The sequence below is a fragment of the Oryza brachyantha genome, chromosome 11 (assembly GCF_000231095.2).
Source record: "Oryza brachyantha chromosome 11, ObraRS2, whole genome shotgun sequence".
NCBI classification, from domain to species: Eukaryota; Viridiplantae; Streptophyta; class Magnoliopsida; order Poales; family Poaceae; genus Oryza; species Oryza brachyantha.
In genome coordinates, this window is record NC_023173.2 from 975,315 (window position 1) to 1,002,308 (window position 26,994).

A 26,994-nucleotide genomic window follows, 5' to 3' on the forward strand; every position below is an offset into this window, starting at 1 on the left:
TGATTGATGAACAAGTAATGATAAATAACAGGGCGCTGGACTGCTGGCACCACAAACTCTAGAATAGTAATAACCTACAGAATAAGCGACTATCATTAATAACCAAACATCTTCATCTTGCAAAAGGAAGGACTAATGAGAGTTCAAGACTCTGTTTCACGGTTTCACCTACAGAGAATCAAATACAAATGCAATTCCAGAACAGGATATTCATGAGGGACTTGTTCAAGTGCAATGACACCGAATATATGAAATGAATCGCAAGGTTTTATTCAATGAACTGTAACATCTTATTGGCTACTCGGAGTACTGAATTCCAGCTTATTCACACAGAAAACACTGGAGGCAGTGTTAAATGGTACAATCCAAGACTTGCACTTGTATGTATTGAAATGTAATATTCCACCAAAAATTGACTGCAAACTGTGCGCAGCTTTCTCATTAAAATACATAAGGCATCATGTAGGAAACTTACTATATGCACAATACAGATCTGCTACATCAGCTATTCAATTTTCCTCTAGTCCTTGAGCTTCCATTCAGATCTGCTTTAAATTGGGCTTACGATTCAGGGGGGGCCTCAAACTTTGAGGGAGTATCAATTCCCATCATACATTTGAGTCCTGATATCAAGATGATTAACAAGACTATTCCCTGCATATCATACACAACTGTGAGGAAATAATTCAAGGATATAAACAGTGATGTGGAAATAAACATTTTATAGGTGAGGTTGGAAAAGACATAATTTGTACTCCAGTGCAGTTAAGGCAACAACCAAATTGAACTACCACTAAACTGATGCAGTTTTTGTTGGAAAAAATACAGGCTAAAGTCGACATGGCAGAACAATAGGTAACCAGTAACAAAAAAAACAATCCATGGGACAACTTACAACAAAGCTTCCTTCAAGCAGAGTTGATTTTACTAAGCACTCCCCATCACATTTTCCACGGCCAGGTTTAGTAGTATTGGTCTTCTCTGCAAGATACCTGCCTAACGGCAAGTTTGAGGGGTTCTCTAGCAAACCATAGGGTTGAGAAGCATAAAGAATTGTATATTTTGCCCCAGATTTCTTCAGCAATGTAACCAGTTCAGAAAGCAACTCCCCTACAGTAACAATAGCATAATGTTATAGTGCAGTTGCATACTTTGAGGTGAAAGGACCAACCTAGTGTCCTCGACCTAACCTTCCGATTTTGTCTGATCTAAATCCTTGAAACCACCGCCACAGAAGACAACTAGTTCAGTCTTTCCACTTGGATTCTTTTCAATTTGTGATGTTACCAATTCCTAGAATGTTCATGCGGTCAATAAAAAGAATGGAAAGAAAGCTAAAGTGGAAGAAGTACCAGAAGAACCATAAAAACTTACATCGATAGAATCCATGTCATGATGTTTCTTCAGATCTTCACTTACAGAACAGGTGTCTGTGTAGGTGATATGATTATCTCCAAGACCGTTGTTGCAATTCTCAGCAAACCCAGATAGCAATGACTTCTCCAATTTCTCATCATCTGACATGGCAACGTAGGGGAATGCCATGGAAAACTCAGAACTTGTGAAGGAGTTCTGGTAGAAAGCATAGATATTATAAGCATTTAAAACTATTTGACCTTTCAGTTATATAACAACTTAGGGAGATATAAATATGGGGGGAAAGGGCCAAAGAAGAGTGACTATGGATACCTTCAATGTGTCTGTTAAAGTTGGATCAACTTGCTTATCTCTAGAGATGTCAGACGATTGTAGCTACAGGAACAGTATAAGAAGTATTGGTCAGTGTCAACTGAAACATTGAAAATTTGAAATAGCATCATAACATAAATTACTTGGTCTAGCAATAGTTTTAACAAACAGATTCAAACATGGAGAATTTGGCAATGGTATGGCCTCCTAGTAATGATCATTACCATCTATCAGAAATACTAAATATATTCCAACTTTTTGGTCAATGGACTGAATAGATAATTATGCACATAGTGCAGCCAGTGGATACCCAAAAACTAGTGTGCAAACAGTAGTAAATGAGCAGGAGTCAATAAGTACCTTTGATCCAAGAAAAAGAACTGCAACATCGACACTCTTTTCACGATCCTCCTCTGAACACTGAAAATAAAATCGCAATGTCATGAATTGTTTAAGTTTGTGCACACTAAGAGCAGATACTGAAATGAAGTTGGCCAGTTGTTTGCGAACTTGAGGTGCACCAAGACACCAACTAGGACATGGGAGGAACTCAACTCACCACCAAGTTTGACCAACCACCTTCCTCAAGAACAGATTTCGCTAAGCTCTTTGGGGATACTGTCTGATAGTGGACTATTTCTTTAGTCTCATCAGAAGAGAATCTGAGTCAAGTAAATGAAATGTAATTTAAACAACTAAACCCAGAGCGAATTTGATTGAAACAATGACAAGTGTCAAAGAATATTTTGAACATGAACTGGTAATTTCAATCTAGGCAGCAAGTAACTGAACTTGCAAGGTGCCAATGGAAATGGGTGACCCTCATATCAGAATATCAGAGGTATGCATGACATTCTCATCTACAACTAGCTGAATGCCGTGCTTCGATACGGATATAAGAAAATATATAAACGATATAACAATGTTTTTTGAAGCAAGCCAAAATATTCCAGTGTGCATTGTGCAAAATCAAATGCAAAATAACTCTTGTAAGCTGGTGTCCCCAGTGAACCTTTTATTTGCTTTTAAAAAGCAGGGCCGTAGGCCTTTTCTCTAAAAAAAAAATCAAATGCAAAATGGAGGCCAGTCTTAACTGACACTCTACTTTATTTTCCTAATATCAACAGAAATAGGCCTGAGCACGTTATGAAAGTTGAACGACAAATCTGCAATCCAAAACCTAAGCAGCACCAACAAGGCAATCTCTGTTCTTCGTTCTAACTAGAAGCCTTCATATTTATACTAAACAGGTGTTTCCCAGGAAGATGGTATCATCTATAGGGCACAGGATTAGAGTCAAAAGTGTGAATATTAGACTATAGATAGAGAGCACATTACCAAAGAAAAAAACGAGACAAACTGCATATGCATTATTTGGTCACAAAAAGAAGTTGCAGGTGGCTCATGAGTCATTTCAATACTTGATCTACCAAAGTCACAATTTTTTCTAATGTTTTCTAAGTGAAGCAGAATTTACTAAAAATCCGCTAACACTTACAACGCGAATTTGTCTCATATCTAAGAAAAGGGATCTCAGGGTGCGAGAGCGATGAAAAAAAACAGAGAAGCGCGGCGACAGCTTACCCGTAGTTGTTTGGCGCCCAGAGGAAGGCAGGACCCGTCACCGGATCCGCGGCTGAGACCCGCGCAAGGAGCAGCATCACGGCCACCGCCGCCCAGGCAGCCGCCATCTGATGGGATTGAATTCGAATGGTTCCCAAATTGGATGCCCAGCAACCAAGATCAGGACAAGCAGCGACGAAAAATCAAGCTGGGGTTACTGAGCACAGAGATCTGAGAGAGATCATACCTTGGCAGCGGGGGAAGCAGGGATCTTCCTGGGATTGGCGATTTCAGATTCTTCGCTCGCTTCTTCGGGAACAACAGGAAAGGAACAAGGGGGCAACTCGTTACCACGTTTACCCTCTTTTTTTTTCTTTTTTTTTCCTTTGAGAGTCTGACGTATGGGCCCGGCAGATCTGGCCCAAGCCCGAACGCCGAATGTTTATCAGGCCGCAACTGAATTGGGCATCTCTTTTTTTTTCTCTTTTTTACTACCTACGTACCATTATTACTTCCTTTTTTGTTTTTTTCCGACGTTTAACCATTATCTTATTTGAAAAATTTGTATAAAAACTTAAAAAAATTAGTCACGCATAAAGTAATCGCAAGAAAAATTTAAATAAGATGAAGAGTCAAAACAATGTATAAAAAACTGAAAAACAATCTTATTTCGGAACGAAGGTAGTAGTACCCAAGAATTTACATCTTTAAAAAATGGAGTTGTTTGTCCTCTTTTCTCTAAAAAATCTTTAGCTCCAAAAAATCAGAAAAAAATAAGTAGTTTATTTTTAAAAAAATCATTTCTTTTCTCAATAGACTTGTGCAACCCATTATTAGTTCTATGGGTATGTGGGTATGAGCATATGCAGTGCATGAGTATATTACTAGTAATGGGGAAATGCATGAGTACGATACTCCCATGTTAAACTAGTACATTATGTTATTAGAGAAACAAATATCTTATTATCTTTGTTAGCATTATAAAATGATACGGTCTCAACTAGATTTATTCATATATCAATGTATATTTTTTATATGTTAAATTTGTTAGGACCTATATATGAATCTATAAAAGGTCAGAAAATTTTATAAAGTGAAATGGAGTTAATAAGGAAAATATGTAAAACAGCTAAAAGAAGATAGATTATCATACTATGGATTAACCCTACATCATACGATTGTGCCAATGGATTTAAATTTTGCTCGCAAAGTGCGAATACACCTTCTCTCTCCCTAATAAATCTATGCGGGTGTGACCGGTGAGTCATCCAAACAACCCCTCCTTTGACCAAAAAAAATTCTTTTTGAGAAAAAAGTTTCATACAATTTTCTTAAGACTCAGCCAGATACAGGGTCTTTATCTTTTCCTTCTACTTAACGTTATAACCCAAAATTTAAATTCTAAATTTAGAGTTGATTATAAGGTTTTTATTCATCGTAATTTATTTTTTAACCTTTGATTTTAGATAACTAAGAACATATATATATAAAAGTTTTATTCACAAATTATTTTTCAGTAAGTTCATAATATCCACCACGTGTTTTTATTCTTGACTCTTGAGATTCATAAATTCTCATTACTTGTTTTTCCCATTTATGCACTGCTAAATGATAGTTAAATGTGGATTTTGTAATACTCCCTAGTACGTTTCTTTAAAAATGTCACCGGAATTTTGTAATCTCGATAACTAACGACCCACTCTACAATTCGCCCCTATGAAAATTTAAAGTAAGGACCTAAAATGCTACTACAACCACTAGACTATATATCATTTCACTTGACTCAAACTATTTGAACATTATTAGTCAGCAAAGTTTGAACAGAGCTGATCAATTGTGCCATCTATAAAGGACCGAAGGGAGTATAAAATTTCTAGGAGTGATATCGTTTCCTTTAATTCTACCGTTGATAATTAATAATTATTTATGTACGGCACAAGCACTGTGGGAGCATGGGCCACAGGAGAATCCGACAATGACGCAGCAGTGAGCCTAGACCACGAACAGATGAGGGTGAAGAGCAACTGATTGGCCAATAGTGCAGAGATAGCATTGAGCACAAGACAAAAACAACCTCTGAATTCTATCTCCATTGATCCAGAAAGAAAGAAATCAAGAATCAAACAAAAGAAGCAAGGCCATCCATTGCATTCCCCTCTCACTTCTGATGCACAAATCAGTCACAAATGGAAGCAACAGTGGCCTTGGTCTTCTCTAGCCCAAGCCCCAGGAGGCCTTCCTCCTGCTTGCGTTCTCCTCCTTGCAGCCGCAGATGTTCCTCCCATGGTGCAAGGCTGCAGCAATCGCAGTTGCTCGTCGCCGATCGGCTAAGCAGAAACAGGGACAGGAAGATTGGCACGAGCATCCTGAGGCGCTCTTCCAGTGCCACTGACAGCGCGTCTTCTTCTGTTTCTTCAGAAAGATGGGTTCTCGAGCCTGCAGGTCAGGTTAATCTACTTCTGTTCTTCTGAAAACAATGCAGTACTTAGCTGTAATGAAGTGTCGTCCGGCCATCCCTTTGAATTGAATAATGCCTATGTCTACTTGCTTAATCACACATTAAGTTCATATTGCTCACCTCTCAGTAACTCTACATACTTCGTAGACACAATAAAACTTGTGTGATATTATCGTTCGGTAGCAACTGATACTCTCATATATAGTGATCCATTTTAGCAACTTTAAGATGATCTGAAGAAATATTTGCCACATACAACACAGTAAGTAATGTTCAGTTTATTTTTGTCCGCCTGAACAACAGAACCTGTCGTTGATAAATTTCAGGAGACGGTGATTGGCGTCATATCGGGTACCGCGTCGCACGCCCTGGCGGTTTCCAGATAGCCTCTGTATGTTTCTTTGTTCGTGTGAACCAAACCAAAAATCTCTTGATATCATATACCCAGACGACATGGCATGACTGAGCATGCTAACTGACGGACGTTTGGATGAATGAATGAATGTTTGCCTGCAGGAGGCAGCGGTGACGGTAGGTCGAGTCCCTGAACAGGCTGACATCGTCCTGTCTGTCGCAACAGGTAGCATGCATTTCATTCATTCCCTCGATTACTATGTCCATAATCTAGCTGACAGTAGCTTACTAGTTTGCTGTGGGGTGGCATGGAATGCATGCAGTTTCTGGGGCACACGCACGGCTGGAGAAGAAAGAGGGGAGGCTGCTGGTGACGGACCTGGACAGCACCAATGGCACCTACATCAACGAGAGGCGCCTCACCCCGGGCTTCCCCACTCCCATCGACCCCGGCAGCCTCCTCATCTTTGGTACCATCGCCTTTTCACCTTCAATTCTTTATCTTCACTGTGAATTTTGTGATCGACAATATTTGACATGCATGTTGTCTCTTCCCTTTCTCTTGTGCATGGTGTGCAGGTGACATCCACCTTGCCATGTTCCGTGTGTCCAAGATGGTCATCGACGTGCCCAGTGACACCAATGGAGCTGAGCAGGAAGCTGAGATAGCTCAAGTATCAAGTGCAGCCCAACAAAGCAATTAGCAGAGAGCTCCATGCCTCAATCTGTCAAGTGCCAGCTTACTGGTCATTGTCGACCAAGTTAGGCCAGAGTATGCCTTGCAAATTAATAAGCTCATACAGATCGATGCTCCGTGCCTCTGTATGATACTAGTGTCACCAGTAGCGACTAAGGTAGCACTTATCAACTGGGAATATAGTCACCAACAGTAACGAAGGCATCAATAATTCATGAGCAATTTCAGTGGAGATTTTGGTACCTCTTGGTACAGGTACTAGGAGATACCAAATTTTATACTAAAGTTTTGATACTTCAGTATTTACTCAAGAACTATGAAATTACTTTTAAATTTTACATAGAAAACAGAGATACTCATGGTATCTACTTAAAGATTGGAAAAATGCTCATAATTCATTAGTTATATCAAACAGATATATGCACCTCTCTCGTCTCTATGCTATGCTAAGAGAAGCATGCTTAAGATATAAGTGCACGACGTCACTGCAGCGAGAAAAATGCTATTATACCATCGTCAAAACACGACTTGGCTGAACACCACTTTCAGTTTGGGATTCACCAGAACATCAATATCAAACTAGATGACACTTAAAAATGCCATTTTCTACCCTTTGTACTGAATAAAAACAATTTAACAATGCGTAGGTAACTTGACAGAATTATCCATGGTTCATCCTCTATCTCACACAGAAGGGGATCGATCATATCGAGCAGCACCATTTGGGATAGATCAGCAATATGTGCGCTTGTTATTGAATTTCCAATGGTGTTGTTAATTTACTCGAATGATTTTTTACTGCTGCTTTTTTTTAATTGTACACATGCGCTAGTTCTTTTGTTGCTTAATTGATTTAATTAATATGAAACGTTCATTTGTTCTACTAGTTCTTTGTTTATTTGGGGTTGATTAAAATCACTCGGTACTTCCAATTCTAAAATCAAAGCATGTTAATAGACTTAGTGGAATTATTTCATTCAAGGGTATTACGGTGAGCAAAGATATGGAACATGGGCAAAACCATTTCCATCTACAAGAAAGGAAGAAAAGGCAGTTGGACAAAGCCCCTCTAGTTGGGGGATCCGGATCACCTGCCATTGCTTAGCAATGGCAGGCTAACACAGTGAAAGTCAAGAGAGAATGGCAGGATACTGTAGCAAATTACTATAGCAAAAATAACAATATATTTACTGTTTTGCACTGTAGCATGCTGATCCATAACCGTCTATCTCGAAACGGACGGTGAGATTCATCGAATGGTATAGCACTATTCATTCTCTACCATTAGTATGGAATGGCAGAGGATCTAAACCCTTAGTTGGGAGTGGCTTCTGACAAATCCTAAATTCAAAATGACGTTCCACCGAAGCCTTGATTTGTCTCCACTACAGCTCCCATGGCAAAAACATTGGTCAAATGAAACAAAATCCAGCTGAGCTACCAAAATATAAGCAATTTATATTTTCTGAGGCAAGCTATAATCAACTCAAAATTTAACTTTTAAAATTTAAATTTTGGTTAAGCATAAGTAGAAATGAAAACATGGCGAGTCATGCAAGCAACCCTTCTTTTGAGGAGAAAAAAAGTAATGGAGTCATATTTCTCTTGAGACACTAACTATAATATTCATCATTTTGTTTTTCTTGTTTATGCATTGCTACCTGATTATTGAAATGCCACAGGAGAATCCGACAAAGACAGGAATAAACTTGAACCACCGGATGTGGGTGAAGAGCAATTGATAGGCCAAGAACCCAGAGATAACACTGAACACAGGACAACCAACCTTCACTGATCCACAGAGAAAGAAACCAAGAAGCAAACAAAAAAGCAAGACTGTCCATTGGCATTCCCTTGCCACTGCTGAGCAGTGAGCACAAATCAGTAAATCACACACACAGATGGAAGCAGCAGCAGTGGCTTCTTCTTCTTCCTTGCTCTTCTCCAGCCCAAGCCCCAGGAGGCCATCTTCTTGCCTGCCGCTGCCTCCTTGCAGCAGCAGGAGGTACGAATCCCATGCTGCAAAGCTGCAGCAGCCTCAGGTGCTGTTCACCAGTCGGCTAAGCAGAAACAGCAACAGGAGTAGCAGAAGCATCCTCCTGTCCCTGAGGTGCTCTTCGAGTGCCACTGACAGCGCGTCTCCTCCTGCGTCTTCAGAACAATGGATTCTCGAGCCTTCAGGTTAATCTGCTTCTTCTGAAAATAGAATACTTGTAATGCAGTGTCATCCCTTTAGAACACAATGATGTCTATGTCTGCAAATGCATGCTTAATCGTATCTATCTGTACCGTGTACAAACATGTTTTACTCTTCACCATCATTTCTCGTCGTCGTCATCGTTTGAGACATCCAATAGCCTAAATCTATCTATGTCAAGATGAACGGCCCAGCCCCAAGTCTCAAACTCTAGTCAAAATGAACAGCTAGGTTGCTGAATTGTTGATCAATGGTTTACTGCATGGCATGGCACGCATGCACACTGAGTGTCTGAGTCAATGGTGAAAATTTTTTGTGTCGTGGCATGCAGATAGTTGGGCAGAGTTCGCGGCGCGGGTGTCCGGCGAGTGGGACGGATTTGGAGCCGAATTCACGGCGGCCGGCGACCCCGTGGAGCTCCCGGAGAAGGTGGTGCCGGAGGCCTACCGCGAGTGGGGCGTGCAGGTGTTCGACTGGCAGACGCAGTGCCCCACGCTCGCCGACCCGGCTGCGCCGTGCGACCTGCACTACAGGCTCGTCCGCCTGCTGCCCACCGTCGGCTGCGAGGCCGACGCCGCCACCGTGCACACCTCGCACCAGCGCCACGCGTCCTCCGCCTCCGCCTTCGCCTACTCCGCCGGCGGGTCGTACGTCGCCGCGTGGCCCAAGGGCCCGGCTCCGGTGCTCGAGGTGGAGCACTGCGTGGTGCACCCGGACAGCCGGGAGGTGAGGGTCCGCCTGGTGCAGACGGTGGCGCTGGCCAAGGAGGCGCGGCTCCGCGGCGTCAAGGTCTTCTCCGAGCAGTGGTACGGCCCGTACCGGAACGGCGAGCAGCTAGGCGGCTGCGCCGTCCGCGAGGCCGCGTTCGCCGCCGGAGAGAAGCTCCCTGTCTCCGACGTGATCGGACAATGGCAGAGCAACAGCGCCTTCGCCGCGAGGTTCTCTAACGAGCTGGACCCCGAGACGGTGAGCATTCACCCTGCTGCGCCATTGCTACTCGCTAGCTTTCGAGAGCACCTCACCGTCGCCGTGGATACCCCCACCACCAATTCTTGTTAGAAGCTTCATCGCGAACCTCTGGTTCAGCATGAACACTTTGTGATGTGATGTGTCGATGGACAGGGTAAGTTCGCCGGGTTGACGCCTGACGGGCCCGCCGGCGAGGGGTTGAGCAGAGACGACGGCGATGGAATCGTGACGCTGCCGAAGCAGCTGTGGAGCTTGTTCAAGGAGAGCGGCAAGGGCGAGGAGTTCGTGTGCGAGGTAGGGTGGGTGCTGGGTCATGGCAGCGCCGTGACGTCGAGGTGCGTCCTGTCGAGAGATGGAGATGTCAAGGCAAGTGTACATGTCCCTCTCTTCTCTTATGTTATCAGCAGTGTTCATATCCAACAAATGAAACACTGAGTCGTGTTTGTGTGTTGTTTGTAGGAGATTGTGGTTGCACGCGAGTCACGGGTGTTGGAGGGCACCTGATCAGGAGATCAAAATTGTCTGGTTGGATGATTCTTACGTAGAATAGAAGAATGTACAGCCATACAAAAAATGTCATACAAGCTTGGTGTCTACTAATCAAACTGGTCTCCTAAGTCCTAAATGGAGCATACATGAGTACATATATACTGACGCTGTTGTCTGCATCTAGAAAAAAAAAAGTACTACAAGACGCCGCTTTCTGAATTTCTAGGTGCAGAGCGTAGTTTCAGTTCCCAGGTTTGCAACTTGGCTCAAATTAAACCTGATATCGCTTGAGTTGTATTCAGGTTTGAGCACTTGAGCCACGGTTTCTTTGGCAGTCGAATTGCAATTTTGACTCATCCACCGGAAGGCAGCTGGAGATCTTAGGTTAACCGTTCATCTGTTGCTTCAGCTGGCCGAGGCGGCGCCGTTCACCGGGGTCATCAAGTTCGCTGCCGAGGAGTTCAAGACCCCTCGCTGTCGCCATGTCTGTTGTCTGGTGATTGGAATCATGTATGTATAGTCAGGTAGCTGCTTACCACTCGTGGCATTTTTTCTGGTATTAGACACTGTTGTGTGAGGTTTTTAGTGTGCCAAAAATGATTGAGGTCTCCAGCGATACAAAACTCACAAAAATTCGATCGATTTCCCCCATGCGGAGTTTAAAAAAACGTGCACACCAGCAGCAAAATAATCCATTTTTTCCCATCAAATTTCAACCACGGATGGATTTGTTAGAGCATGGAAGATGTTGCCAAGGTCTTTTGTTGACTGTTCTTTGGATATTGTCCATGGTCGATTGGACTGAATAGATTCCTCTTCGCTATCCACCGAAGTCACAGTGTCTGACCCAACAATGGCACATCCTTGATTCCAAGGCCGCTGATCTACTTAGAGAATCATCAATATAATAAGCTATATACTTAAGTTTTATACGGGACCCTCTCCATTGCTCTATCCTAAACTAGAGACACCCAGCTTGTAATTTGTCCAATTAAGGACGACTTGTTTGATGGGGTTGGGGCGGTATCAACTAGACGTGCAAACTTCATAACCACGTGTCTTTTGGTGAAGAACCAAAATTCTCGACACCAAACTTCATCAAAAGAATAACAACCCAAATAGATTTTCCGTTAGATAACCAAACGAACAAACGTAACAGATTCAAGAGCATAACAAACCACACCAACATATGCTTGTAATAACATAAACATCGGTTTGAACTGTGCTATCAAATCTTCACGACACAACTGCTAAAAGTAGTAGCAACTATTTTTATTTGGCCATAGGATTCTCAATATACAGGAATTGTGTTATATAGATTCAACAGCAACATGGCAGATTAACAAACGTCATATGACAAATAGAGCAATATTAGAACTTAATGAAAATTGGTACTGCAGTGTTTGAGAACTTGATTGTTTCTATTAACAAAAACCAATTTTCTGCATTACTGGATAATCCACTCAGACCCTACCAAGGATCATATCATATACAGCCATGGAAGTTACTGCTAACTTCAATATCATGGTAGATGCAACAAGATCAAACAAGGACAGTGAACTACTACTAACCAATTTTATCTGATCGTCCGATTAATCGGGCTGATCGGTCCCCTGACCTCGATCAGAGCATTCTAAACGATCAGGCCAATCAGGTTTCTGATCATCCGATTAATCGGCGAGCAGGGGCAATCAATCGGCCGATCAGATGCTCCAAATGATCAGAATGTTTTGGGACAGCCTGAAAAATCTTTTCACTTATAATTTTAGTTGGGCCGGCCCATTATTTGTAGGGTTTCTTTCTCTCAAAGCTAAGTACCATCTAACCCTCAAATAATATCTCTATTGTTGCATATTATGGTGTACATTAAATAGTATATAGAATTATTATGTTCCGGTAAATATACCGCACTACTGTACCGATCAGCCTCGATTAATCGGGCTGATCGACGATTAATCGTCCTGATCGACCTGACTGGTGCCATGGCGATCAGGTCCGACCAGCCGATCAGACAACATTGCTACTAACCATGAACCTATACAATGAATGTGATCACAAGAAGCATTTCTGAAAACAGACAGCAATTCAATTGAGATAGGCTATAATGAAAATAGCACATAAAATCTTCCCAGATAATCTGTGCATTGCCTTAACAACTTTAGTTGTATATCACTACAACATTAAAAGAATACGATTATGAAAAATTAGAAAAAATTGTGAAACTGACTCATCATAAAATCCTAATATAAGCATGTCATCAAGATCAACTTAAGGGATGAACATCTGAAATCAGAATCAAGATTCCCTAAGCATATGCCTATATTATCCTAGGTAAGACTGATTAAATTAACATGACATCTGCAATTGTTGATCAACAAAACACCTATGCCCAACTATTATTGCCATATTCAGCACACTGATTACTTGGTACATGAATTGCATCAGCTGCATAAGTAACTAGATACCTACCTGAACCAACAATGTTACAAATCAAATTGAGAATAAGTAGAAATAGAGCAAACAAGCATTTCCCTGGCAATTACTTTGAAGTTAAAAACATCACGACCTGAATGAAATGCGTATTTTCCCTATCACAACACGACAGAACACCACTACCAGCATAATGGATCATCTTAACATGACAGATATAAACGATAACTCCACAACATTGGTAATAGACCAAACCATATTTTAGATACTACAGTAGAGTCTTAAACATCTCAATCGCATCCATATCACAATGTCAAAAAGGCAAGGTTCGGGGCTAAGCTTAAAAAGACTAAACTTGAAGAAAGTAAAGCGGTAGCTAGATGAACCAGACAAGTAGCTCCATTGATAGGTAGGCTGGAAAGGAGAACACCATCCCCAATCGATCCCTTTAACGGTACGACTTCTGGAATCTTGCGCGGGCGCCGCGACCACCGAACTTCTTGGGCTCGCAGCGCCTGGGGTCGGCGACGAGAAGTGTGCGGTCGTACCGGGCGAAGATGTCCTTCACCTCCTTCTTGGAGGCCTCGTCGACGTACTTTTGGTTGTACGCGACGAGCGCCTTGGCGATCGCCTGGCGGATCGCGTAGATCTGCGACGTCTTCCCCCCGCCGCGGACGCGGATCCGCATGTCGATGTCCTTGAACCGGTTGCGCCCCGCGAGCATGATGGGCTCGAACGCCTTGAGCCGGAGCATCTCCGGCCTGATCAGCTCGATGGGGACGCCGTTCACCTTGATCAGCCCGCGCCCCGGCTTGCAGTAGGAGACGGCCACCGCCGTCTTCTTGCGGCCGAAGCACTGAACCGTACCGGCCGGGGGGCGAGTCAGCGCGGCAGCCATGGTTGCGGTGGTGGTGGCGCGCGGCGGCGGCGGCGGAGGCGCTAGGGCTCGGGCGGCGGCTTTGGTGCGGGAGAGTGGCGGCGGCGGACAGAAAGGATCGCTTGGAGAGAGCGATTTTATAGCGAGGCCATTAGGGTTTAGCTGACCATGACATGTGGGCCATGGACGTTTATATGGGCCGGGCTAGAATTAGTTGGGCCTGTAACGAGCCCAACTAGTGGGCGCGTTCTCGTTGGTAGAAAGGCCATGGGGGAGGAGGCGGCGAGCTAGGGTTTCGACCCTCACGAACACTACTTGATCTTATCAGAGCGAGCCGTCCGGCGGCGCCGCGGCGGCCGGGGTCGCCTCTCCGACATCCGCGCCGCCACCGCCGCCCTCCAAGGGTTGGCAGGAAGGTTGGCGCGCTTTGATGGGGTAAAGAGGCGGCTTGGTACCCGTGGTTGCTGCCGGCGGTGAGCGATGACGACTGCTCGCGGTCGGAGCGCGTGCGATGATGGCCGCGCGGGCTCACCCAAACAACATGCTAAACTAACATTTGCGTTTTTTATCCATTGCTTTGTTGACGATTTGTTGATTTTTTCTTTTGTATATGGATTTTCATTTCATTACTTACTCTTGTATTAGTGAATGCTATATATTGGACCTGTGTCCGGCTGTTCTTTTCATGGAGTGGTTTTGTATATGCTGTTTGGCAATAGTGGATGCAGAGACGCCTTTGGTATACGAATGTTTGTAATTGAACTTGTACATTGAACATGTGGATATGTTAATATTTTTCTTTTTGTTGAGCTCACTTTGCGTTTGTAGAATTCTTGCTTATTTATTATGAAAATCTTGTTTTCAAGCTATTCTACGGTTTCGTTATTAATTATTTCCAAACTACAGTATCACTCAAATCTCAAATTTGATGTTATGTATTTCCAAATTACAATATCACTTCACTACATTTCAATGTTTCCGCTGCTGTCCTCGCATAGCATCCTTTCAATCAACTTAATAGCTTAATCTTTTACTTCAATGGGATGATATATAGAACTCGAAAAAATTGCACAAATAGACTCACTTCTATGAAACAAATAGAGCTATATAAGATGTTCCCCTCGGGAACTGAGCAGTCCCTTACTCCCTTGAATGGTGAATCAATCAAATTCCTTGGGTTGTTTGGAAATCTAGATGCTATTATATTTATGCCATACTTGCTAACATATGAGTGTTCTGGGACCTATTTCTCCTTGGTTTGGGGTTTGGAGAGCTAAGATTTTGAAAATCATGATTTTCAGATTTTATCCTGATTTTCTTCCACAATGTGGTTTGATGGTCTCATGACATTACTTGTGCCTTTTATTTGGGATCATCTCAGCATCTTTTCTTGACATTCAACATTGCAAAAGTTTGTGGGGTTTAGAAGCTACGCAGACAAAAGCTGCAGTAACAAATCTCTGCAACTCTTTTATTGAATGTGTGGGCTTTATTTGATCATTCTGATGGCCTTCCATGGTATATCTGATAAGTAGTTAACATGGCTTTGTTGTGATCTTTAGCATTTGTACAAATTTGCAAAACTGCACAGGCTTAAACAAGGATGAGTTAAAGAAGGTAGAAGCCGGAGCTGGTCACCTTCTCAAAACATTGTCAGGCGACACAAGGCAAGCATTTGTCGGGGATGTTGAAGAAACCTGTTACAGTCATGAAACTGACATTTTGTATTCTTGTTTCTGAGGCGTGCAGTCCTTTGTCCCTGTATACGTTTGTTTTAGGTAGATTAGGGAGCTTAAGTTTGGATTTTAGAGGTCTGGTAGTCTGGCTTGCTCTTCTCTGTTGCCTAGTGCACTCTGAACCATGTTGTTTCTGTTACTGGTCTGTGGTTTTTATTTTTATGATGTTGCCAACGGCATATTGCAGATTCAGACTACTGGTCTAGTGTATGCAGACAGCTCGTTAGATTGAAGTCGTAATACAGTATTAGTTGCTTGGACTTGAGTTGAGTTTTTATTTTTATGAAGAATGCAAGTGCTGTTTGGACTTGAGTTGAGTTTGCCCAAGACTCAATCTGAATTTTTCTTGGAACCTATTTTAGTTCGACAGCAGGTAGGACGTGTTCCCGAATGTTGTACACAAGACGAGCAAAGCCTATGGTCAGCTGGAGTCACAAGTTGTGTGGTCATGGCTAGCAATCAACTACATGATGGAAATCAAGGCAGATCATACCAACATTGGAATGCACAAAGCCCCATCATTTAGCAACAGCAAAATGCAAAAATGATTGAATACACAGTACATATGATCAAGTCTGATGCAGTTCCCAATATCATATTCAGATCAAGAACTTTACCACCTTTTGATTTACTTCTAAGAGTATATGTTACAAAAACAACAATCTTTTGCCGGCCCGTATACACCTCAGTTGGACAGCCTAATCCTAAGCTACGAATCTTCTTTCTAAGAAACAAACAACAATTAGCCTGAAATTTTTTACATCTCATTGATCCTTGCCAATCTGTCCGATTATCTCGTTCATGAAACCACATGAGACATGCAATTGATGTGTCAGGGAAATTCTAGTTAGATAACAAGGCCCTCGATGACATGCATACACTGTCTTCTTGTTCATTTTCCTTTTCTCCTCCGATCTAGAAAATCTTCTAGACTTAAGCACCTTCTCCCTGTTTATTTTCGACCTCTATCATATCTCGAAAATCTTCTAAACCTATGTGCCTTCAGCCGGATGGAAGGCACCTTTCTGGCCAATGCTTGCCAGATCATCTGGACGGCATCATCCTTCTGAGATGGGAACTGATACTCAAAATGTTTATCCACTTCTTTCAGCTGTTTCCACATTTTTGTCCATTGATGGTTGCTTACTCCTCTAATCAGTCTCATCAAGTAACCCTTTTTGACAGCATCAGATGAGCGAACAAAGATGGAAAATTTGGAGTAGTCCAATGCATCTTCATAAGGAAGCTCAATGTCATCACTGATGATAACAGGGACACAATGACTTACTATAGCATCAAACAGGCGATTGGAGGAAGGGGTGTCCCCTGCAATGTTAAGGCAAAACTTTGATGAGTGCATTCCCTGACTGGCTTTGCTGGCCCCATGGTCCTGAACGCTTCCAAAGGCAAAATAAACATCTTTTTCATCTTTGAGCATATAATATAGCTCCTGTCGGATATTCCCTCCCTGGACAAATATGGTGCAGTATATTAGTCCATGGATCATAATATATAGATAATACAGCTAATCCTAGTAACCTAATGTCGACATCATCTACACTAGCTCTTCACCATCCAGCTGGCACAAATTAAGTTTGATAAAGTAAATTTGTTCTGCAGCATAAATTTCTTGACTGAACTACCTGATACATGTATCTTTTAATGCCACAGGCACGAAACAGGGAACATCTACCGATATGTTAATGAAAGAAATTTAGACAAGTCGTATTTTCGAATATTTGTTAATTTGTTCACTTTGGAATCTGGAGATTAATTTTGTAGTCATACTCAAATCTCATAAATGGATCATCAGTTCTGTATTAGTGCAGTCAAAATGTATCTTGGTCAAATTGTCGAAATGCATTAATGGATCATGAGTTCTGAGCTTTGAACAAACAGAACAACTTGTCTGCCTTGACAGATACTTGCAGTTACAGTGAACTCCCAAATATATACACTCCCATTAAATTCATATATTAAACAACCAAATTCTAAATTTCAACCACACATTCTTTTATTTATTTGGAAGGAATATGCAGGAGGGTTGCATACTTTCATGCCTTCCAATTAACGGAACAGAGGGGTCGAGTGTGCCAGATCAGTTACTTTCCCTTTACTCTTAAGTGATAAAACAACATACACAAGGGTATCATGAAGGGGGTGAACTGAGTTAGACAAACACCTTATCTACACAACTAAGCATAAGCAACTAACTAGAAACAAACATTCAGTTCTCAGAGTTTGTTTGTCTAATTTGGCTACAAGGCCATTCCTTGGCATAAAAGACAAGTTTTTGCAAATTTAGATAACAGCTGTAATAATAATATAATGTTTAAGGCAGGTGTAGAAAGTATTGATGCTAACTTATCCTGATGCATCAAAGAGTATGATCAGCTGAATTAGTTAACACAGTTGTTAATTGTTGTTACCTCCTTCCTGTAAATTGCTCCCCGGAAGTATAACAGCGTCGCCCGGGCATCGAACCCAGCAGAATCATTCACAAACGTCTTAGCCATATGCTTGTAAGGAGCAATGACATCCTTCTCCAAGCTGGCTACCCTGGGGTGGTACCTCCCGAAGTCAGACAGCACGAATACCGCCGGGGACAGCACTGACCGGGCATGGAGAAGGCTGTTCGGGTGGTGCGCGACAATGACATGGTCGGCGCCACCTGACCTCTTCCACTCCGGCTGTGCCATCAGGTACCTGACCAGCTGCTCCTGCAGCGCCTTGTCCCTGCTGACCTTCTCCGGCGGCACGGCCCTGGAGTGGCGGTTGTAGCTGAGGGAGGCGAAGAAGGGCACGAAGACCACGTCGGCGTCGCGGGAGTCGGCGACCCTGACTGCGGCCCCGCACGGCGGCGACGATGAGGACAGGAGGTCGAGCGTGAGCCAGTACTCGACGCTGTGCTGCTGGTTGAGCCCACCGGGGTAGCGCGGGGCGGCGCCGCTCCTCACATCCGGCCACACGGCGCCTCCATCAGCCCAGCCGAGGAGGCCGAAGTGGAACTCCGGCGGAAGGTCGTACATGAAGACCCTGACGGCGGCGCGGCCCGGGTTGCATCTCGCGGCAGCAGCCGAGCTGGAGCTGGGGTCGTCGGGCCCGCCATTCTCGTCAAGGAACGAGAGTTCTTTGGCGGAGCTGTCTGTTTTGGAATCCGCGGCCTCTAGTACGGCCGAGGAGAAGGCGGCGGCGGGGACCGGGAGGCCGGTGTCGGCGGGGCGCCAGCGCGCGCCGGTGGCGGCGAAGAGGAAGATGGTGGAGGCGACGAGGAGCGTGGCGGCCGCAAGCGGCAGAAGGAGGGTGCGGGCGCGGGGCGGCATGGGGAAGCCGCCCGGGTCATGGGCGGAGCATGGTGGGAGGGAGAGAGGCGGATCGATGGATCTCTCTCAGTCTTCCCTAGCCATGGATCGAGGAAAGGAAAGGAGAGGAAGGGGAAGAAGAAAGCAGCTTTGCCTGCTTACGACCAGACCAGGCTGATCGTGGGCCGTGTAAAGGGCCCATACGCAGTACACCCATACCTTTATTAATGGGCCACTATTAGGCCCATAAGAAGCCGGCCCACTCCTTTCTTTGTGGGCTGCAGATCAGTTTATGTTAGGTTTCCCTCCCAAATCTCAATCCTGGCATCATGGCCTAGTTTTTTCTAAACAGGCCAACTAGATGAGGGGATTCCTTCCGAACAGGTTAAGTAATGAAGCAGATGATATTAGTTGGTATCATCAGCGGCGTACGGTGAGTAAGGCAGCAGTGCCGGCAACGAAGCTACATAGAGGAAAACCAGTGATGGCGCGCGAAGCAGCGTGGAGGCGGAGATGGAGAGTGCGAAGGAGCGGTGCCAGCGTCAAAAGCAACGTAAGGACTCCTTTCCGGACAGGAGTCTGTTTCATAGACTTCTCTAAAACGTTTAGTTACAACGCATGATACCATGGTAATCATCGGGCCTCCAATGCACAGTGCTTAGTGAGGTGCTTAATGATTAAGCTAAGCACTAAGCACCTCACTAAGCACTATATATTGGAGGTGCCCTAATACTGATACCGTGCTAACCGCACTAAATTCAAATAAAATTAAAAAAAATAATTTGATTTTTTGATAAATTCTATACGATTTCTCACCGTATGTCATCCGGAAACCCCTCACGATGACATCTCATCCTGTTCAGCATGCATCGCTGCTGGCTGCTTCAGACAAGAAACAGCAGCATCAGCATGCTGCATGCAGTGCAGTGCCCTCTGGGTTGGGTTGAAACAGATAGACAAGGAGAATTCAAGAACCAACAGTTGGTGATCTTTGAGACTTCGAGTGGATGAAATCAGGAAGGAAGAGAAATAGAAGCAGATGCTGCAATCAATCTCGATCGTTTTTGGTGTTGCGATCGCCATCAGTAGTCACTAGCCACAGAGGAAGAGGAGATGCAGATAAAAAGATGCCTCTTGTCCCTCCCGGCAGAGCTTCAGACCAATTCCTTCCGTTCCGTTTCAGAGTGTCGCTGCTAACAACGCCCGATTGGACGCGAACCAGATTGTGATGATCCATGACATCTACTACAATATTACAGTGCCAATGGCCGGCACGCCGACCCTACCCTCCCTGTTCATGCTGCTCTACTAGATAAGCTTCAGTATAAGTTCCTGTTTGTTTTCTGGCCGTTCAATTCTTCTTTCTGCTCTACAACTGTGGTCATGTTCTGAACCTTGTGCACAACCCAAATTGTTCTATGAAAAAGATGTTGAAATCTCCAGTCTGCAGTTGTAAATTGCGAGGCTGGGCATTGATGCGGGCAACCAGATTTGCGGTGGCGAAGGCCAAGCTGGCCGAAAAGAAAGGCCTTCAATTGCAGGCCACACGCACACTCTCGCATGCACCAAACAATCTCACTCGCATCCGTCGCATTGCAATGCATTGGGATGCAATGGACGCCAGCCAATTTGCAACCACTGTATGTTGTTGGATCCACACATCAAGCATAAACAGCTTTCGTGGGGGACCTGCTGCACCTTCACATCCTTCTCCTCCAACAGTAGTGTCACCTGCTTGCTGCATACATGATGCATGCTGCTAAGGTGAGAAGATAAAATTAATTAGTACAGTATTGAGCTGAATTATTGTACTGATGGCGACCCAAACCACTCGTGTACATCTGATCTTTGATTGCCCTTTCATGGCAATGGCTTTGATAACAAACATTCTAATCTCCAGAGGGTAGAACTGGAAGACACCAGAGTTGATGAACCTTAAAGTGAGTGTGCCCCAGCTTGTCCTAATATTTCTGTATGATTTTGATTTGATTGGTGGAGCCAAATTATACCACATTATCCACCAGCCAGTAGGCCCCTATGATGCTTGCTACTACTTCATAAGGTCAAATATATTGAGCCCCTTATTTCCTTACTCAAGCATCAAGATTCAAGAGTAGTACTTGGCAAATCCATTTAATCCTGTGTGTACTTGGTTAACTTTTCAAAGATTTGGTTGTCATGACTGACTGAGGTGCAGCTTGTGGGGTACAACTAACGTAACTATATATCATTATGTTTCATCTTCCAAGTTATTATGAAAAGCTACAAGTAAAAAAGAACTTTAAAACTTTAGTGCATAACACCCTCTAGAGATAACTAGTACTTTTTATCAAGTGAGTATTTTAATTTTTGAAGCGTATAAGAGACAACTGCATCTGTAAAACAGTATATTGGTAGCAAAATGATTCTAAACATCATTCTATATTAGTACAAGTTATTTAAACTTGACAGAGATATTGAAAACATCATTGTACTAATGATAAGGTCTTAGAGATTACTACCTCCATCCCTAAATGTTTGACGCCGTTGACTTTTTTATACACGTTTAACTATTTGTCTTATTCAAAAAATTTACATAATTATTAATTATTTTTATATCATTTCATTTATTGTTAAATATACTTTTACGTATATATATAGCTTTATATATTTGACAAAAAAAATTTGAATAAGACGAAAAGACAAACGCGTATAAAAAAGTCAACGGCGTCAAACATTTAAGGACAGAGAGAATAGGTCTGAAGGAAAAGGACTTCAGGTGCTACTAGTCTGAAATACGCCTTTCATTTTTTTTTCAGTGATTTTGCTAAAATCCTGAGAAAAAAATGAATTTTTCCATCGATAGCGCCAGCATGACCATAAGCAGAATTCGAGTTACTTGATTTCTTAGACTTCTAGGTTCACGTTAGTGTATCCTTTTTATTTATTTTTTTTGTAATGACGCCTAATTTACTAATCTTTGACAAACTTGACAATTCCCTGGTCAGAGTATGCTCCTCTTTTCACCTGAAGAATAATTTAGGCTAAGCAAAGCAAGAATGTGTGCTGTTTCTGTCACTCGAGCACCTAATCCTTTCCTTATTTTTGATAGAGCAGACATAAATCATTTGATGACCAGTTCCACTACAGAAGACATGTTTGGTTGCTGAATACGACCTTTCTGTATCTTTGTCTCGGCGGCCGGGGTTCTACTTTTATCTTTTCTTAGTACCCATCATTTTCCTTTTTCCTGAGGAAAAGATCTCACCTTGACAGAGAAGATATCATGGAATCTTTCACATACAGTATATCATAAGACCTCAACCTGGGACAATCTCCAAGTTCATTGCATTCAGTAGATTAGATGTCCTTTACTGAGGATGGAGTAACCTGCTTAAAGTCTTCAGTTTGTGACAAGAGCTAGCAGTCACATAGATCAATGGTGGTTGATTGATAGAGAGATTAATTGAAGGTAAATTCAGGCAGAAAGGGCATGATTTCATCATGCTGAAATGTGGCTAGTAGGACATATACGCATCATTGGAATTAGGTATGTTTCTGAAGACGTACAGGAAGGTCCCATACCATAATTTCTCTACACAACAGAGAGTACAGCTTGGCATCATTGATCAAGTGGACAGACTTTGCTTCTGAAAAATGGAGGAGAGGTGCCACAAGCAAGTGGCAATGGCAAGCAGAGATGAACAGAAGAGTCAATTGGAGAAGAGTGCTTCTTAATCCAACCTCCCCATGTGGATCCAAGAAACTTCCTCTCAACCCTAAATCTCCTTCCTCTTTTGTGCTTTGTGTTCTCCACAAGTCACTGAATCTCTGAATTTTGACTTTTTTGCCAATCTCTTTTCTTCAAGATGTCCATGTCAGTAAACGAAAACCTGTCACCATCTTAGCAATTAGACGAATCCCGATCAACCTAAGAGACGCATAAGACGTTTTGTCAAGTCAATTCAGATCTAATCTTGTCCACTAAAGGTCTAGAGGACCTACTTAAAATGCTACTTAGTTGGTGATGGTGGTCCTTAACTAAATGGCACACACGAGTCAGTCACCAGACTGAATGCTCTGCTACTCCAATTGCCTTTTGGTAGCAATAGCACAAGAGGACAAGATAAGATATGGCTTTTTCCAAGTGAAAATATTTCAGCACTAGCAACAGAATTAACAACCAAACTAGCTTGATCATGCATAATGTGCCAACGTGCTCACCAAGCCCATTTCTAAGGAAAAAGAATAAAAATAAGAATCTGCCCATTTCTTCTACAAGAAACCAACTTAATTGCCGGTGCAAAATTATGTCCTTCTTGAAAAAGGATAGACAAATAGCATAGTAATATGTTCCTCCAAAGTTAATCTATTGCTGGTTAATTATCATACAGAAAAGGTATCATTTCTCAAAGACACTCATGACACCAGGGTTAGGCCGCGTTCGGCTCTCCTCTAACTTACCACAGTTTTCTTTGTTTTCGTTTTTCGTGTGCACACTTTCCAAACTATTAAATGGTGAATTTTTGCGAAAAAATTTTATAGAAAAATTGTTTTTAAAAATCATCCTAATCTATTTTACAATTTTTTATATTAATAATTAATTAATTATGTACAAATCTATTACTACGTTTTCTATACTAGATAACTAAAGCTCATCCACCTTCTGCTGAAAGTTGTCTTAGTTCTGCATGACTTTAGTTTGACAAAAAAGGAAAATAGTTGAAAGTGAGCAATGCATAAATGATAAATAAGCAAAGAGTACACACACTAGTAATATATTTAAGAAAGCAAAGTACTCCTAAATGTAAAGTAATTAACAAGACAAAAAAATAAAGAGTGAAACTTTGCTCATCTCTTCTCCTCCATATAAGTACGTACCACACACCACCATCCAAAGCCGTGGATACCAAAGCTTTTCCATTCCTCTCCTCTTCTCCTCTCCTCGCCACCTAACGTCGTTGACGCTCGCCGGCGGCAAAGCAAGGTGATCGATCAGCCATGGGGCCTCAGCAAGACCGGTCGGCGGCCAAGCCGTACGCCAACGGCACGGCGGCGCCGGCGCCGGGGAGGAAGGAGAACAAGGTGGTGCGGTACAGGGAGTGCCAGCGCAACCACGCCGCCAGCATCGGCGGCCACGCCGTCGACGGCTGCCGCGAGTTCATGGCGTCGGGCGCGGACGGCACCGCCCCCGCGCTCCTCTGCGCCGCCTGCGGCTGCCACCGCAGCTTCCACAGGCGGGAGGTCGAGGCCGCCACCGAATGCGACTGCTCCTCCGACACCTCCTCCGGCGCCCGCCGGTGATCGCCGCGAATTGGTTCGGCTTCAGACTCGTGCGAGTAGATCAGGAATTCAGGATCAGCAGGTAAGGTATTTGCATTGAAAGGATTCGGTGGATGAATCTGATTGTGTATGAACCGATTAAAGCTAAAATTTCTTCTTTTTTTTCATATTTTGATTTTTGGTGAATTGATCGTGTGTAATGTAACATACCTGTTGGAACAATATATACATATGTAACTGGTGTTTGCGTGTACAGATTATTCAGATGAACATCTTAATCATATTCTGTAAAAACATGTGCTTTTTTTTTGCCTGAATTCGTTGTGCCTCTTAACTTTCATGCTAGAAACAGATTTTTGCTTGCTTGGTGGTTATCATCTGCTTAGTCTTTTCAGTGAAGTACACTGTTGTTAAGTCTTGTGAGTAGGCAAGTTGCGGTAACACAATTTACTCTTGATGCCTTGTATTTTACTAAATAATTAAGTCTTGCTTTAACTTCACCGAGTGAGGTTATTATAGTATGTTATCTTGTCACTAGGATGTGTGAGGGTTCATCATTTGGATCTTCATGCCTGAAAAGTGTGAGATCTATATATACACTCTTACTCTGCAGGTCAACTGTTAGCCGTTTAAAAATCAGCTCCTTTTGGTGTTTCTGTCGTTGCAGTCATTAGCTAGCCTAGCTTAAGTGTTAAAAGTCTAATGGCAATAACATGGAGTAGGTTCCTGCACCAAGGGTCAGATTGTTTGCCTTCAAGAAAAGAAATATTGTGCACTAAATACAAAAGGAATCGAATATTCAACATGGAGAAAGGAAGCCTCCAGTTTGGTGTATTTTTAAACTCTAGAAGTTATAGAGAACAGTTTACTAGTCAATTCTTCAGAGGTTAAGATTTAGTTCCTTCAAATTAAATCTGTTCGGTGCACTGTGTATGTTGAAGCATATATATGCTGGAGATATCAGTTGTTGTCAAATGTCAATTTTAGCATCATTTTCAGGGTTGTCATCGCTGCATCTCACCGTCACTGACAAAACCACAACGTAATCTTTGATACTTTCCAGAGTTTTTTTTTCCCTATCCATGCTTTCAGATCGAGTGGATTAAGGTTAGGGGTCTATTTGGTTTAGAAAAAAATCATGAAAATGTTACATGAATTGAACTGTTTACGGTAAAATTCCTAAAAATCCCTCCATTTCTTAAGTTTCTTTAAATTTTATGTTTAATTTTCCTTTCCTAAGTTATTACAACTTAGTGTTGCTAACTAAATATATATATATATAAAGAAAGCTTTTATTGATCTCAGATGATTATATCAAGGTAATACAATCACTCGAACACCACTTTCGGTCTCTGGATAACTAAGATGTACACAGCCAAAACTAGACATAAGCGTAACCAAGTAATAAAAAAGAGCAACTTCTAGTTAAGAAGAAACCCTTAATCTAGATTGCCACCCATAGTCCTGGGTAAAAAACTCCGTGACCACCGGCTTCAATTGCTGAGACACCATAAGCAATGTATTCCATGATCCAAGCTTGTGAAGGATAGCCCATGAACAGAGTCAATGAATAATCTTGAAAATAACCTGTAAAAGAGAAGAAATTATCTTTCTGTCAAACACAATCTAATTACTGCATATAATTCACCTGCTTTAAATAAAAAAAAGCCCAGGTCCATTTTTAGGTGAGTGAGCAAGCACGGTCCAAATCCATGTGCCTTGTTCTCTGGCCAGCATCCATCTATCAAAACAAAACTTTAATATATGCATGCCAGGTATATAAATCATGCATATGAAGCTCTAGTTCGCTTTCATAGACACATATCATGCACAAACAACCACACGATCGATCCTCTTGCATGTGTCCCAGTGCATGATTGGGCTGGCAGCTTTTGATGCATTTGTTATGTGATTTGGACATCACATTTTGGTTTGTGTGCATGTATAAGCTACGCATATATCTTGATCGATATCTATGTAATTACTGTTTGGACCTCTCCAATACTACCTCCATATTTAAATATTTGACTGTGCTAACTCTATTTAGTCTTTGGTGTACAACTTTGATTATCGATTTTATATTAAATTATAACAAGAATGTATAACAAAATCATAATATTGTAAATAGTGTTTAAGATAGCTGAAATTCAATGATTAAAAGATTATTTGATTTTTCTAATAACCTATTGAATGTATAAACAATTAAATTAATTAGTATAAAGTGGTAATCTTACTTTAATAAGACCATGTGAGGAATTTTTAAACATATATTTTTTTTACAAAACACATAACCTATGATTTAAAAAGCGTGTCCGTAAAAATTATAATCCCCATGGGGAACAAAGGCGACCTAAGAGTACTTATAATGAAAAATCTAGCCATATGATTTATATGTTTTTAAAATATTTGAGAGCTATTGATGGTCAAACTTTTAAAATTTTAACTGAACAAAGTAAACAATGTTACAAATTTAAATACGAAGGAAGTATATTATCTTCTGTTGGATCGAACCCCTAACTTAATTTCTCTAACCATGGAAACAGTAAAACAATGGTGGATGAAGAGAGGCGGTAGAGGAAGACTTAATAATGGTGGATACAAGCAACATGAGGCCTAATGGTGGAGTTGAAGGAGGGATGTAGAGAATGGAAAGAGGATAAGTGCTTCATCAGCGTTGAAAGAGAGGCCAAGCAATAGAGGGATAGATAGTGTGTGTTTGAGGGGGGGTTGGTGGGCCCATCATCTATGGGGGAGAGCGAGCTGAGTGGCATCAACTCACCAAAAAAGAGGTGGAAATGATTTCCAGGGTTAAGAATAAGGGGTATATTAAGGAGGCATAAGATAGCACTGCAAAAAGGTGGGCTAGTATGAATGAGCAATCAAAGACATCTTAAATTGAGTGAATTTACCGAAAAAAAGGCCATCGACAAATAAATGATTTCTTACGTTTCTTATGTCTCGTGGCTGGTGG

The 26,994-nt window shown here is 42.3% G+C and overlaps 6 protein-coding genes across 6 annotated transcripts; 3 read left to right on the plus strand and 3 right to left on the minus strand.

Moving 5' to 3' along the window:
• Positions 1-266: 266 nt before the first annotated feature.
• On the minus strand, positions 267-3,623 carry LOC102706044. Its single transcript, XM_006662631.3, has 9 exons — positions 3,500-3,623; positions 3,274-3,380; positions 2,249-2,351; positions 2,050-2,109; positions 1,690-1,752; positions 1,375-1,572; positions 1,191-1,293; positions 896-1,110; positions 267-654 (listed from the first exon to the last, which is right to left on the minus strand). Exons 2-9 carry the CDS (start codon positions 3,378-3,380, stop codon positions 562-564), a joined length of 942 nt encoding a protein of 313 aa, XP_006662694.1. The 5' UTR covers positions 3,500-3,623; the 3' UTR covers positions 267-561.
• A 1,676-nt stretch (positions 3,624-5,299) lies between these two features.
• LOC102706327 lies at positions 5,300-7,151 on the plus strand. The gene is made up of 5 exons (XM_006662632.3): positions 5,300-5,694; positions 6,037-6,101; positions 6,227-6,290; positions 6,388-6,534; positions 6,644-7,151. The coding sequence occupies exons 1-5, from the start codon at positions 5,439-5,441 to the stop codon at positions 6,766-6,768; spliced, it is 657 nt and encodes a 218-aa protein (XP_006662695.1). The 5' UTR covers positions 5,300-5,438; the 3' UTR covers positions 6,769-7,151.
• A 1,365-nt stretch (positions 7,152-8,516) lies between these two features.
• On the plus strand, positions 8,517-10,654 carry LOC121055756. The gene is made up of 4 exons (XM_040528832.1): positions 8,517-8,942; positions 9,290-9,924; positions 10,081-10,293; positions 10,387-10,654. Exons 1-4 carry the CDS (start codon positions 8,663-8,665, stop codon positions 10,429-10,431), a joined length of 1,173 nt encoding a protein of 390 aa, XP_040384766.1. The 5' UTR covers positions 8,517-8,662; the 3' UTR covers positions 10,432-10,654.
• Positions 10,655-13,084: 2,430 nt separating this feature from the next.
• LOC102706604 (40S ribosomal protein S16) lies at positions 13,085-13,822 on the minus strand. Its single transcript, XM_006662633.3, has one exon. It carries the CDS (start codon positions 13,742-13,744, stop codon positions 13,295-13,297), a length of 450 nt encoding a protein of 149 aa, XP_006662696.3. The 5' UTR covers positions 13,745-13,822; the 3' UTR covers positions 13,085-13,294.
• A 2,155-nt stretch (positions 13,823-15,977) lies between these two features.
• On the minus strand, positions 15,978-18,913 carry LOC102706885 (probable arabinosyltransferase ARAD1). Its single transcript, XM_006662634.3, has 2 exons — positions 17,889-18,913; positions 15,978-16,927 (listed from the first exon to the last, which is right to left on the minus strand). The coding sequence occupies exons 1-2, from the start codon at positions 18,780-18,782 to the stop codon at positions 16,412-16,414; spliced, it is 1,410 nt and encodes a 469-aa protein (XP_006662697.2). The 5' UTR covers positions 18,783-18,913; the 3' UTR covers positions 15,978-16,411.
• Positions 18,914-23,655: 4,742 nt separating this feature from the next.
• Positions 23,656-24,347, plus strand: LOC102718498 (mini zinc finger protein 1-like). Its single transcript, XM_040529013.1, has one exon. The coding sequence runs from the start codon at positions 23,742-23,744 to the stop codon at positions 24,042-24,044; it is 303 nt and encodes a 100-aa protein (XP_040384947.1). The 5' UTR covers positions 23,656-23,741; the 3' UTR covers positions 24,045-24,347.
• The last annotated feature ends 2,647 nt before the right edge of the window (positions 24,348-26,994 follow it).

Coding starts and splice junctions, on each gene's coding strand:
- LOC102706044 (XM_006662631.3), bottom strand. CDS start 3,380: ATGGCGGCTGCCTGGGCGGCGGTGGCCGTGATGCTGCTCCTTGCGCGG. Junction 1,573..1,689: donor CTTTAACAGACACATTGAAG/GTATCCATAGTC, acceptor GCTTTCTACCAG/AACTCCTTCACAAGTTCTGA. Junction 655..895: donor TGCTTGAAGGAAGCTTTGTT/GTAAGTTGTCCC, acceptor TATGATATGCAG/GGAATAGTCTTGTTAATCAT.
- LOC102706327 (XM_006662632.3), top strand. CDS start 5,439: ATGGAAGCAACAGTGGCCTTGGTCTTCTCTAGCCCAAGCCCCAGGAGG. Junction 5,695..6,036: donor ATGGGTTCTCGAGCCTGCAG/GTCAGGTTAATC, acceptor GATAAATTTCAG/GAGACGGTGATTGGCGTCAT. Junction 6,291..6,387: donor CGTCCTGTCTGTCGCAACAG/GTAGCATGCATT, acceptor GAATGCATGCAG/TTTCTGGGGCACACGCACGG.
- LOC121055756 (XM_040528832.1), top strand. CDS start 8,663: ATGGAAGCAGCAGCAGTGGCTTCTTCTTCTTCCTTGCTCTTCTCCAGC. Junction 9,925..10,080: donor ACGAGCTGGACCCCGAGACG/GTGAGCATTCAC, acceptor GTCGATGGACAG/GGTAAGTTCGCCGGGTTGAC. Junction 10,294..10,386: donor CGAGAGATGGAGATGTCAAG/GCAAGTGTACAT, acceptor TGTTGTTTGTAG/GAGATTGTGGTTGCACGCGA.
- LOC102706604 (XM_006662633.3), bottom strand. CDS start 13,744: ATGGCTGCCGCGCTGACTCGCCCCCCGGCCGGTACGGTTCAGTGCTTC.
- LOC102706885 (XM_006662634.3), bottom strand. CDS start 18,782: ATGCCGCCCCGCGCCCGCACCCTCCTTCTGCCGCTTGCGGCCGCCACG. Junction 16,928..17,888: donor GAGCAATTTACAGGAAGGAG/GTAACAACAATT, acceptor ATATTTGTCCAG/GGAGGGAATATCCGACAGGA.
- LOC102718498 (XM_040529013.1), top strand. CDS start 23,742: ATGGGGCCTCAGCAAGACCGGTCGGCGGCCAAGCCGTACGCCAACGGC.